At 38.8% G+C, this 13879-nt stretch overlaps 1 protein-coding gene across 3 annotated transcripts in view; it reads left to right on the top strand.

Annotated features, from left to right (window-relative positions):
* IGF1 (insulin like growth factor 1) overlaps nucleotides 1–13879 on the top strand; it is a 73299-nt gene that overhangs the window by 41419 nt on the left and 18001 nt on the right. For all 3 annotated transcript variants that reach the window (XM_073900399.1, XM_025882614.2, XM_025882615.2), the window contains exon 3: nucleotides 12294–12475. In XM_073900399.1, the coding sequence (XP_073756500.1) occupies nucleotides 12294–12475 (182 nt within the window). The remainder of the gene's footprint in view (nucleotides 1–12293; nucleotides 12476–13879) is intronic.

Raw genomic sequence — 13879 nt, forward strand, 5'->3', positions numbered from 1 at the left:
CAGTCAAAACGCTTTACTTCTCTCCTCTCATCCCAAGTACATAGAAGTTGCTACAAGACCTTGAGGATCATTTCTTCTCAACAACCTTAAGGTTTCTATATGTAGTTTTTATATAAATATGCATCTAACTAAACATAGTGAAGATTATGGAGACCATACCCATCAAGAGGTCAATGGATTTGATACTCTCCTTTCTCACAAGTGTGAGAGGCTTGGTGTGGGGTTACAGGGAAGAAGACACTTTCTGGAAAGCTGGGAAGAGAAAATGAAGGCTGCCCTGCTAAAAGACTATGCATCAGAAGAGATCTGTTAGCCCTCACTTGGGCCCTCACTTCATGCTGGAGTTAAGACAGAGCTAATTTGCCTAAGTATTAGCATAAGCAGTGCCTCCATGCAACCTTCCCAAACCCAGATCTGAGCCTAAGAGAGCAAATAGAAGGCAAGTGTTAAGGGAAATAAAATGTCCCACAAGCAGTATCCTGCCCCAATATGACACATCAGTCCTCAGGTTGCTTGTTCCTAATGAGGCTAATTAATTCCCCAACCATGGATAGGGTTTGTGATAAACTGAAAAACAACTTCTGGGGCAACTGTCTCTAGTTCACAGAAAGTAAATTAATGGAAGTGAGTGACTGGCTAGGAGGCCAAGAGGCCACTGCTTCAGAGTGGGATCCCAGAGTGGAGCGATGCGGTCATTCACAGCAAGTTTGACTATGTGAGAAAAAATTAAAAGAAAGGAGTTTGGTTTCTCTTTTGTGATTTCCCAATATCACAAGATGAAAGTATTTTTCTTTGCTAAATTTAGTAAAATAAATAAGAGAATCAGAGATTTTTCTTAATTGAGAATATTTGCTAAATAGCATTCATAAGTTTTGAAGAGGTAGGCATGCTATCAGTCTTAGATGAAATAAAATTAAGAACAGTATTTATCATGGAGACAAGCCACAACTTAACCACACCTCTCCCTATCCTTATTCATAATTTACTTCTTCAATTCAGAAAAACAATATTTGGGGGAAGGAGATTGGGATGAGTGGGTGGTTAAAAGCTAACAGGCTTAGTGATTGCCAGATTACTAAGAAGTCTCTTTACTTGACGTTAAGTTTGCTATCATGTCCAAAGATGTATGAAATTCTAAAATACAACAATTTGAGGAAAGCACTTCAAGTCTCTTCAACATGTTTAAGCAATCAAATATTAAGAGAAAAGGGAGGAAAATTATAGCAGCAAAATTCCATTGAAAGAAAAGAAATAAAAGATGATCTCATGAGTCCAGAATTTAGCTGAAATTTCCTGAAATAATATAATCACTCTAAATAAACCATTCAGCCTCAGTCTGCATACCTGCTTGGTATTTTGATAAATAATACTACAACTTGCTTGAGAACTCCTTGTACAGATTTTAAAATTTTAATAGCCTTAACATTAGTTTATTTTACCAAAAAAGGGGATGATGTTTGAAAAACCATGTTTACAATGGTCATCTTCTAATTTTGTTCTCTGGGCAGATGTTGGGTACCAATAACAGAGATGATGACCTGTCTGAAAGTCCATTCACTTTATCAGAGATGAGACAGCATATGGTGGTAGCTGGAATTTTCCAGGGAAACCATGCCTGTGTCCCCCTGGAAGGAACTGAATATCTCACAGAGGATTCATATACCATTCACAGACACCAAGGAAACTAGTGAAATAAAAAGTTGGCCACTCTGAGTGCTACGAAGTTTAGCATTCTGGCCTACAATATTAGCAACCCTCCCAGGGCTTGTTGCTTATTCATTTTTTGAAGGTGCAGCTTTGTAAAGAGTAATGGTAAAAGACTGTGCCCACGATTTCACACTAATTTTCATTTCCAAGAGCCCACACAAGTGAAAGCCATCCCTGACTTATTCCTCAAAGCCTTCAGGACCCTGATTTCCAGAATGTAGTTTGATTCTCTCTACTATTACAACAGCTCTGAAAAATGACTTTTCTTACCCTTTTTCTAATTCACACCTGTATCTTCCTTGAATTGGTTTCTTCAATCCCCATAGATGGTCTTGACCCCTCCTCTTACTCAAACCCGCCTCCATATTGGACATTCCTTATTTTCTTCCAACAAATCCAACACTGACCTCTGCTTTCCTTAAATTCAGCCTATAAATCTTGTTTTCATCTAACATTAAACCTGACAAACTAGAAACTCCTGGTTCCCTCATCAAACTTCTCTTCGCTATATATTAACCTATTATTAGGGAGAAGTGCTGATATGCCATTTGTACATTATTGATTAAAAAGTGGGGAGCATAACCATCCAGATAATCCTTAGGGTCATATTGTTAGAAAAAGTACTTGATTTTATCCAGTACTTTGGTTATCAACGTGAGAAAACTGAATCTCAGAGAGTTTGGGTGACTTGTAAGTTTGCACAAAGGATCTGGGGCTAAAATCCAATGTTGTTTTCAATATACCACATTGCCTTCTTTTTATTCCCTCTATGCATATGGCACTCTTGTAGGTGCTATTAGAAACACTTCCCAGAACCTTTCAATTCAGGAACAGCACTGTTGACACACCGGCGTGAAAGGGACATCACACGCAACCCAGCTGGCACTAAAGTGCACACCATGTGGTTATTTACATCATGTAACACCCTAGCCACCTTCTCCCTCCTTCCTCTTCCTTCTCTCCCTGTGTTCAATCTGTCGCTGACTCTGACTCTTCCTTCTCTGCGGTAATGCCAAGGGCTGTCTCTGCTGCTGTGGAGGCTGCATTCCAACAGCTCACTCCCTGATGCAGGCCCAGTGCCTCTCCTTACGGGGCCTCCACCTCCCAACACTCTCCCTTCAGACACGCCAGACTGCCCTGGCAGCTGTCACCCCTTCACCTGCCATCCTGACCATGTCACACCCACCCCTGGGAAAATCTCCAGATGTACCCTGAGCAAAACACATAGGCCTGAGTGAGGAGACTGACAGGGAACAGGGCCCCTGAGAACGCAGAGCAGGTGCCAAGTTTGCAAAGAAAAGAGAAATGATAGACTTTAGAGTGAAACTAGAAATAAAGAGAATGTGTTTTAATATCCTCTTGGCTGATTCATCTTTCTGTGGCACCAGAGAGAGGGGTGTTACCCTCTATTCACCAGTGTGCCTTATGTTTTGCCTACAAGGCCTCTCTTACCACATTTGAAAGCGTAAACGAACAATAACAATGCAAGTATAGCAGATAATGTTGGTAGCATGGCTACAATCTCCAGGTTGGAGCCAGACTCATCTTACAATTTCCATCATAGTCTTTCTCAAAAAAATGAGATAAGTAAAGTCCATATACGTGATTCCTCAACATCCCTTCGTATTCTTTCTCCTGTTGTCTGTTTTCATCTCATTCAGGCATGAGTCCAAGATGGAGTAGTGACTAAGTGGGCCTGGTGACACTGTACACTTGGTGACTGCTTATTCCCAAAGTGAGGTTGGCAGGAGAGGGAGCCCTAGTTTTCAGTCATTCCAGGGAGGGAACTAAACTCTAATTCCTAGCCTACTATGAAGTCTGCATAGCATCAACTTTTGTCCTAAAAATTCATCAGTGAGTAAAAACATCAGTGGCTGTCAATAGCAGGAGAGGAGAAGATATAGAGGAAGAAGAGAAAAGAAAGAGCTGAGGCATGCAGTGAAGAGAGAGGAGAAAAATACATATGCTGGTTGAAAGTGATTGGGAAACCATATGATAATTGACTTTCTCTGCTTGACTTATTTCACTTAACATAATCTCCTCCAGTCCCATCCATGTTGATGTAAAAGTTCGATAAATGAAGGGGGGAAATTGGAGGGAGAGATGAACCATGAGAGACTATGGACTCTGAGAAACAAACTGAGGGTCCTAGAGGGGAGGGGGATGGGGGGATGGGTTAGCCTAGTGATGGGTATTAAGGAGGGCACGTACTGCATGGAGCACTGGGTGTTATACAAAAACAATGAATCGTGGATCACTACATCAAAAATTAATGATGTATTGTATGGTGACTAACATAACATAATAAAATTAAATTAAAAAAAAAAAGAAAGTGATTGGGAAACCACTTCTGACCATCTATTTTGCCCACACCCATCTCATGCCTTGCAACACTATTTTGAAATAAGTGGATGGATGGGGATGGTAACACTGAATAACTATTGGGGAGAAATCAAAAGTAACAAGAGGTCAAGATAAGCCCATATGATTTTGCTTTGTTTGACTTGATAGGAGCATCCATTTTCAGAGGGTCTATTCTAGATTTAAACTATTTAGAACAATCTATACAACATATAGTTTGGGTATCCTTTTAAAGAAACAATTATTCATTTATTTTAATGGCAAATAGTCCTCGTTTATCTAGAAAGGAGGATCTTTTTCAACCAAACATTGGAAAGGATGCATTTTTAAGAGTAAGGGAAGAAGACAATACCTGCCTAGCTAGATATGTTATCCAACTCAACTCCATAGTGATACTATTTAAAATAGCTAACATTTATTTGGACTTTACTGCATACCAGACATTGTGCAAAATACTTTACATACATTATCACTTAATCTTCCCATCAATCCTGGGAAGTACTCTTTTACATATGTCCGTTTTATATAATCTTTGAGTCTTAGAATATTTGGTGCCTTGCCCAAGGTGAACAGTGAATAAGTGGCAGAATCCAATCTGTCTGACTCCAAAACCTGTGCTTTTAGCCATTCCACATACTGCCTCCTTCATTGGTATGACTGATGTCACAGGCAGATCATACTCAAATCCTGTAATATGTTCTAAAGAACTGAAACTACATAACTAGAAAATGGTAGCTAACTTATATAGCAGGCCCAACTGAAGTCGTTCAAACATAAAAATGACCTCTTGGCATTTGATTATCTTTTACCTTAGACGTTGATAAACCAAACCATTCCCTTAGGACAACATTTCTGTCCAGCAAAGCATTTCTCTTGCCAAAGTATAATTTTGTTGGCTACATCTATCTCCTCCAAGCCCTGGAATCAGACCTAAACTAGTAAATTGTGCTGTCCTGGCAAGACGCTTGTCCTCCAGGGCATTGTATCAGGCTAAAGTAATACATCATGTTGCTTCCCACTCTGTTGGCCCATTTCTCCAGAGTCCTAAAACAGTAATGTTTCTGCTCTGAATCGCCAGTTTTCTTGTCCCTAGGCCTTGTGCTTTAGCTTCCTGGTCTTAGAGATAGAGGCGGACTAAATTGCACTATTTTTACACCTGCCCTTGAGTTGAGGCTTCCAAAAGAAAGGAGAGTTTAAAGAAAGGGGAAGCCCCATAGATCTCTGCTTCATTCCTTTCAGACCCAGAGATACACAAACATTGACTTGATTAGGTAACGAGAAGATTTTGGTCTTTTGGGGTTGTGGGGATTTAGTAGCTGAGAAAGAGTTGCTGAGTGGTGGGGGTGGGGGTGGGTCAAATAGGGCCAAGATTCCTAGAAAAGATAACCTTGTCCAACTGAGAAGTAGTAGGACCAGCAAACACCAGCAGTTAAAAATTAACATAGGCCAAAATGAAATCAATGCCTAAATGTGATAGGTTTTCCAGAAAAGTTTGTGACATGTAGTTCATAGAAAAGTGGACATTTTCTCAGTGTTCACTTTTACAGATGCCAAAGGTCAATCCTACTTGGAAAGATCCTTCTGTAGAAAAGCAGAAATGTATAGGGTCCACCAGCAACATATAAGGCAGGCAATAGGTATACATTTTAGAAAAACTTCTTCAAAAACAATCCTAATTTCAAAGTGTTTGACAGTAGCCTTGATACTGAATGTAAGTCACTTGACTCCCTGATACATGTACAAGTGTGTGTATGTATGTTATTCTAAGTGCATAATGATGTGCCTAGTTTACAGAAGTGAAAGCCTCTTTCTGTATCTTTACTAAGCATATAACAACATATATCTCAATAACTTTTTTCATTCAAGTGTGATTTCCATAGAATTTTTTAAAGGTAAAACATTGCCTCATCAAAAGGATTTAAGTTAAATGAAAATCCTATGAATTCAGAAAATATCAACCATCAATGTATCACATTTTGTTTTTGGATAAATAGTCTTATCACAATTTTCCTTATGTTAGGAATTCACTAAAGGAGCCTAGTTTTCCATATAAAGCCATAAAATGTGTAGGAAGGATTGAGAAGTGATTCTCACTTTCCACCAATGAAAATAGCAATTAAAATGTTAAAATAGAGACAACTTCATGATTACTCATATTTTACCAAACTTTCCTAGAGTATACCATGCAAAATTATGTCAACTGAATGATTTTTTTATTAAACAAGGTGGCCCATGGGGAAATGTTGCCCTAAGAAATTAATCATTCTGAGTTACTCTAAATTGTCAACATGTCTGGAGGTTTTGGATAAATAGTTGGTGTAAGAAACTTAATTTTCTGGCTTCTGTGGATTCTTACTGTAGTAGCTAATTTTGGGATCCATCCTCAGTTAAAGTTAAATGGAAGTAGTTTCTTATTACTTAATAACCCCATTTGTGTTTTCCATCAAACACATAATTGTGAATTTTTTTAGAAATAGCCAACTTGAATTGTCTTACTTCTTTTTTTCTGCCTTCAAAATATGATTGACTTTAGAACCTACTCCTGTTAGCAATTTCTAGAGAACAGTTTTATTCCTCAGAACCCAAAGAGTAGCAAGTTGTGTCTTCAGAACTGGATATTTCCCTGTTTGCAAAATGTTTGCATTTTTCATTGTTTAAATACTGATTCTTCAAATCAATGTCTCTTCTTTCCACTGATAGGGTTAAAATAATTAGAGTAAAGCTTTCTCAATAAGAGGAGAACTTTCAAAGGAAATTAAAATTGAGTACAACATCCCAACTGCATTCCAAGAAGCCTATAAGAAACACAAGCATACATAGCACCAGTAGAGGTAGTACCATTTCTATCAGTAATGAACAACTAGAGCTCTTTGTTCTGGAAGTGATGACCCCAGTTTAATCTCAGCATTACACCTTCTCCTTCAGAGATGGAGGGAAGCAAGTTGCTTGCATCCATGACAAAATGTGAGACTCAGCTAAATGGTGTGGTTTTGATGATGCCACAATTCTGCCCAAAACCCTTGTAACTAGCAAGTTTGCCCTGAAGATTATTGAATTACTCCACTGACCATGCATTATTTAAAGGGAAGTGCTATTATTATAGAAGCCAGCTGCTTAACCATTGGAATTCTGTCTGCTGGCCAACTTTCAAGATACAGCAGTGCACTGTGACTATGCATTATGTCTACTCCTAGTGGAGTCAAAGCCTAGGTTAAGTGGTGGCCAACTTGTCTGCTAAGCAATATTTGGTGTGCAAGCTTTAGAGGAAAACTGATGACAAAATAAATAAATAAATAAATAAATAAATATTCAATTTCAAAACTCTATCAGCAAGAAAAAAGTCTGTGAAATTTTATCCATGTTTATCTATTCATGCTGATGGTTAAGTGAGTATATGGCCACTTCATAAACGCCAATACCACAGAACTCTGGGACTGTACCTACTTATAGAAAGGACTATCCTTTTTCTATTCTATTTCTTTTGTGGTAGTCTCAAGTGAGGAAAAATATTTTAAGCTTCTTGGGGAACTCAAATAATAAATAGAAAAAAATATTTTCAGTTTCTAAGTTAAAAAATATTTGAACCTATTTCCTGAAGACAATGTAAGTAGCTTCCAACTATACTGAATATTTGGCCTAGACGGGTTTTCTCCTCCATTTCTTTACTTGTTACAGAATCTCTGAAATAGACAGGACCATGGCAGTCGTACACTGTGTACAATACAGGAATATGCTTCTAAGATCTCTGGCAGGTGTTCATACAGCCTTTACTTAACTGTTTCTAGCAATGGGAAGTTCATTACCTTTAAAAGAAGTCTGTCCCATTTTTAACACTTTTGAGTACAAATTGTTAGTTTTTTTCTTATATTAAGGCAATATTTGTTTCCCATTCACCTACCAATTCTGACACTGCCCACTGGAGCAGAATTACATAGTTCATGTAATTCCAATGAGGAATTTATAAAGGCAAGGATAGAACCATTCATTCCATCTCATTTAAAAATTAATCATAATGACAACAGCTACAATTTACAGTCATTAAAAAATCCCCATTTTTCTCAAAATCGATACTGGAGCAAATGATTTTATGGCCTTTCTAGTAAACTACATTGTTTCAGACTTGTAGTTTTAGCCCATAGCAAAAAAAGTCTTTATTTTAGTTCTAGAAAAAAAAGTAATATGACTGTACTGGTGGTGGGAACGCAAAATGGTATAGCCACTATGGAAAACGGTATGGAGGTTCCTCAAAAAATTAAAAATAGATCATATAATCCAGCAATTCCACTTCTGGGTATTTATCTGAAGGAAATGAAACACTAATTTGAAAAGACATGTGTACCTCTATGTTCATTGCAACATTATTTATAATAGCCAAGATATGGAAGCAACTTAAGTGTCCATCAATAGATGAATGAACAAAAAAGATGTGGTACATAGTATATACAATGGAATATTACTCAACCATAAAAAAACAATTAAATTTTGCCATTTGCAGCAACATGGATGGACCTAGAGGTATCATACTAAGTGAAATAAGTCAGATGGATAAAGACAGATACCATATGATTTCGCTTATATGTGGAATCCAAAAAACAACACAAAGGAACAAACAAAACGAAACAGAAACATATTCATAGATATAAAAAACAATCTGGTGGTTGCCAGAGGGAAAGGGGTGAGGAGTGGGCAAAATAAGGGAAGGGGATTAAAAGGTATAAACTTCCAGTTATAAAATAAATGAAAAACAAGGATGCGATGTGCAACACAGGGAATAGTTAATAACATTGTAACAACTTTGTATGGTGACAGATGGTAGCTAGATTTATCATGGTGATCATTTCAAAACGTATATAAATGTTGAATCACTAGGTTGTGCACCTAAAACTAATATAATAGTGTATGTCAGCTATACTTCAATTAAAAAAAAAAAGAAGAAGTAATACGAGGCATTTGAAGATAAAGGACAAAACTTTGACCCTCAACTGTGGCCTCCCAATTAGTGAGAAATGATTTTTTTGGTTACATATCTTGATGTAGAACCAGAAATCTAACCTATAGAACACTTCAAAGGATGAATTAAACTTTAAAGGGCAATAGGTAAAAAATGAAGGTGGGGAAATTAGAGGGGGAGACAAACCATGAGACACTATGGACTCTGAGAAACAAACTGAGGGTTCTAGAGGGGAGGGGGTGGGGGGATGGGTTAGCCTGGTGATGGGTATTAAAGAGGGCACGTATTGAATGGAGCACTGGGTGTTATATGCAAACAATGAATCATGGAACACTACATCAAAAACTAATGATGTAATGTATGGTGATTAACATAACACAATAAAATTTTAAAAAATAAAAATAAAAGATATGGACAAAAGGTAAACTTTTTTATGGGACATTACAGAAAAGTCCTAAATTTCTGTTCCCAAATTCATTGATCTATGGACTGAAAAAGCACAGCTATTTTATAGACTGAGCCATGTAAAACTCTGAGTTCATCTAAGAAAAGTAACAAAGCAGATGCCCAGTGTGTGTTATTATTTTTTTGCTGTGCTGATGATTACTTGCTATTTCATAAGAGGAAATAGACCTGTGGTGAGTTTCATGGCTATTGATCGTCTCCAAGAATGGAATATGCAATATATACAGTGTTTTCTGCCTTCCCAAGACTAAGGGTGGTGTCTTCCTCCAGAATGAAGATTACACTAGAGATGCATGAAATGGAAATGCTAAAGAGATCCTGGAATTGCAAACCCTAACCTCTCCATCTTCAACCCATAAGCATGAATTTTGAAATTAGTTTTTTCTGAGTTAGCCAAGTTTGTAGGTTTTTGGAACCACCTTTACCACCCCACCTTCAAACATAAAATTATTATTCTATACTATACAACAAAAAAATCCCAATTATGTTCCATTAAGAGATGTATAGTTTTGACAAAGAGCAACCATTACCTATGGTGAACAACGGGAATTCCTCAAAGTAGGCCAAGCCACCTTCTCCTTCCCACCCCAAGAGAAAAACCAGTGTATCAGCTCCTCTTAACTGGCTGACCCCTTCAACCTCTTGAAATAACCACTTAGCAAAAAGTATGTAGAAGTCCTTTGTGGATTACAAAGAACCATGTAAACCCATTTGTGTTCTTCCTCTAATTTATAGTCCCAGGAAAAGATTATAAAAACAAAAAACAAAAAACATTGTTTACATTGCCCAGGGGACTGGCCGAGTCTCAGCTTGCCAGGGCCTGGCTGGCAAGCGGAACCAGAGAGTCTTCAGCACTAGTGGCAATGGCAAGTGAAAGCACTACCGAGGCTTCAGTTGGGGCCAGCTGCCTGGTCCCTCCCAAACCCCTCAACCATGAGGTTGGATTCGCCCCTAAGTGGGAAAGCAGACCCCACCCAAAGAGACCACAAATGAACCCTCACTGAGTTACTACCCCCAGCCGCCCTAAGAATGACAATAAACCTGACTTACAGGGAGGAAGCATCCCCAGGCTCCTGTGCCAAACATCAGGAAAACATTTGGGTTTGTAGAGGATGCCATGAATGGTTGGCCCTTCAAGCAGCAAGGCAGCCAAACTAGTTTGGTAGCAGGCCATTACTATGGGTCTGATCTTCCCTAACTAGGGAGTTCAAAATATACATGGGGATTTTGATTTTCAAAACACCATTCTGAAGAATGGTGTCATTATTATACAAACATGAGGCTTTTTATTTAAAATATAACATTGTCTTCTGTGTCGGCAATAAAGATTGAATATATGCCAGATTGATTAGCTGGATTCTTCAGGATCCGTGGTTCATAAATATTCCTCCAGGAAGGCTGGATATCAGTGCAGAAGACCAGGCTCCCCACCTCCCAGAGGAGGTAAGGGAGATGAGAGAAAGCCAAGATCCAGTCCGCCCTGCCTTTGTCTGAGCCAGAGCAGTTTCACTTTTGTCTGCTTTATCTATTGGTGTATAGGCAAGATTTAGTTTAACAGAAGTTCTACTTTAACAAAAAGCTTACAAGAAACTCAGGTACATTTTAAGTTCCTGTGGCAAGTTCACATAAGCTTGTTTTGCCCTCTCTTTTAATTCTAGAGCCAGGAAAATTGTGTCCAAAATAAAACTAAACCAAAACCTATTTGCCAAGTAAAGAGGTCTAATTTGCAAATATCAAAAGAAATCTGATTCATGATGTGCCATCTGGGCAATTAGAATCACATGAAAGATGGACATTTAGTTCATTCTGTCTCAGTGTAGTAATTCTATAAGAAACAGAATTGATTGTTCTGGTCTCTCCAGGATGATAGGAGAGGAAGCCCCATCACACTAGTACTGTTAACAATTCTAAATTCCAAGGCTTCAGGATGCACTTAATACTAAAGTTGTTTCTTCACAGACTATGTAAGATCCTGGAAAGGGTACTCAGAGAAAGTAAACTAACATTTATTTAGGATCTGATCTATGTCAGGTGATATTCTAAGCACAATTCATACATTATCTCATGTAATCCTCAAAGAATCCTTATAACAAAGATACTATTAAGCCTACTTTACAAATAGATAAACTGGGCCCAGGAGGCTTAAATAACTTGTCCATAGCTACACAACAGGTCTCCTGGGCTCTCTGAGCCACTTGAACTCTGCAGGGAATAGATCTGAGTTTGAATCCTGATTCAACCCCTTACTGCATGAATGACTTGAAGCAAGTCATTCCCCACTCCAAGTCTCAGTTTCCACATCAGTAAAATGAGGAGCCCTTTCCAGACTTGAAACCCCTTTGATACTCAACCTGATGTTACAATGGAAGCTGTTAAGCAAAAGAGCAAACACTTGAGCCACGCTGCACATAAAAACTATGCAGATTTGCTAAAAAGATGAAGAAAATTTAAAACATGATGTTCTTTTAATTAATATTCTTAGCAGCCTCCAAACTAAGTGAATATATAAGGAAAGATTAAGTTTGTGCATAGACAAGATCCTTGACTACAGGTTTCTGAGAACTCGAGAATTAACACAAAGTATATGGTGCATTGAGTTAGTGCTAAGGAGTTTGAGGCAGAGTCCAGAGACACACTGGAATCCAGAAGGATCTGTTAGGTCAGGAATTGTTGGGGAAGTTTCATGAAGATGTTGAGACATATAGATTTGCCAGGTGTGAGGAGAGGAGAGGCTTCAGGAGCTGGGTAGAACTGTGAAGATAGCCAATTTCCCTCTAAAGCTAGGCCACTCTGTGTTTGATTTGCACAGACAAGCCCACGGGGTATGGCTCCAGCAGTCGGAGGGCACCTCAGACAGGCATCGTGGACGAGTGCTGCTTCCGGAGCTGTGATTTGAGGAGGCTAGAGATGTACTGCGCACCCCTCAAGCCTGCCAAGTCTGCCCGCTCAGTCCGTGCCCAGCGCCACACCGACATGCCCAAGGCTCAGAAGGTAAGCCCGCTGGTGGGGAGGGATCCACCATCCTCAAGATATTGAGGATACCTGTGGGTAGGCCAAACAAATTATGCCCCACAATCTCCCGGCTTACAGGTCAAAAAAAGCAGCATTCTCACCTCAGACGTCCATCCCTTTGGTCACTCCATATTGCAAATTCTTTCCACTGTTCTGGACTATCTGATGCCAGAAGACAATGGAGAACAGTCACTAAACATGAGCTTTGGTATCAGACAAAACTGAAGTCCTAGCTTCACCAGTCACCGGCTGAGAGCCCTTGGCCAAATAACATAATCTATCCAAACCTTAGTTTCATCAGTAAAATTGGGATAATAATACCTTCTACATCAAGTCATTTTAAGAATTAATAAATACACATGCAATTCTTTTCACATCCTGCACAAAGTAACTGTTGGACAAGTGTTAACATCTTTCATAATTGTAATTAATAACAAAGCATGTAACTTTTCAAGTCCTGGTATTCTGCAAAGTTGCAAAGAAAAAAAATATGCTAAAATGGGAACTATTTGAAATTCATGTTCAATGGCAAACTTATTAAAGAAAAAACCCATTAAACATAGAAATTTGTGTTTGGCTCTAAGAATACCTAGAAATTTCTAATGATCAAAATCTGTAGGTGTCTTTTTCTATGAACTAGACTTCAAACAAACCTTAGAGCTACTATCTATGCCATCAAAAATACAGAAATCATCTGATGCATATTAGTCACTTGATAAGTTTTGTTGAATGAGTGAATAAATGAGTGAACAAATGAGAAGTGATTAAATTTTAGTCCTAAAGTAGAAAGAATGAGAACTGAAAAATAGGGGATAGGTGAAGGAGAAAAAAGAAAGTGAGGAAGGGTGGGTAAGGAAAGTAAAGCCCAAGTAGGTCTCCTTGGGGACACTGTTTAAAAAACAAAATGAAAAAACAAAAACAAAAAACTGTGGTTTTACTCTTTGGAGCCAAAACTAGCACTGTGCAGAAAGCATAAGAAGAAAAACCAAGAAGTTCACAGTGACACATGTGCTGCTTCCTGGTCCTACACTGCAGCTGAACCTGGAGGAGGACCAGGAGCTTAGTGGAGAGGTGAACCCAGGGAGTCACCATGAATGACGGAAAGGGCTTAGGCATAATCTGGTGCACAGAGAACACAGTAGCCAGTGGGTAAGTCAGGGAGCAAGCATCATGGAAGTAACTTAGGTGAATGTGGTTGAGAAGTGTGCTTGAGGGGACAAACGCAGGTCAATTCTTTCTCTTCCCAGGTGACCCAGTGTCTCACAATTTCTAGCTCGAGAGGGGGTGGGGATCAGAGATGAGTCCCAGAGTTCTAGAAATTTGGGTCTTGTGACTGAGGCCTAGACATCCTTCCAGCACCAATGCTGTCTCCTATACCACATG

This window comes from Callorhinus ursinus, unplaced genomic scaffold (assembly GCF_003265705.2).
Source record: "Callorhinus ursinus isolate GAN/ISIS: 27379988/994484 unplaced genomic scaffold, GSC_fseal_2.0 scaffold14, whole genome shotgun sequence".
In the NCBI taxonomy this organism is placed as follows: Eukaryota; Metazoa; Chordata; class Mammalia; order Carnivora; family Otariidae; genus Callorhinus; species Callorhinus ursinus.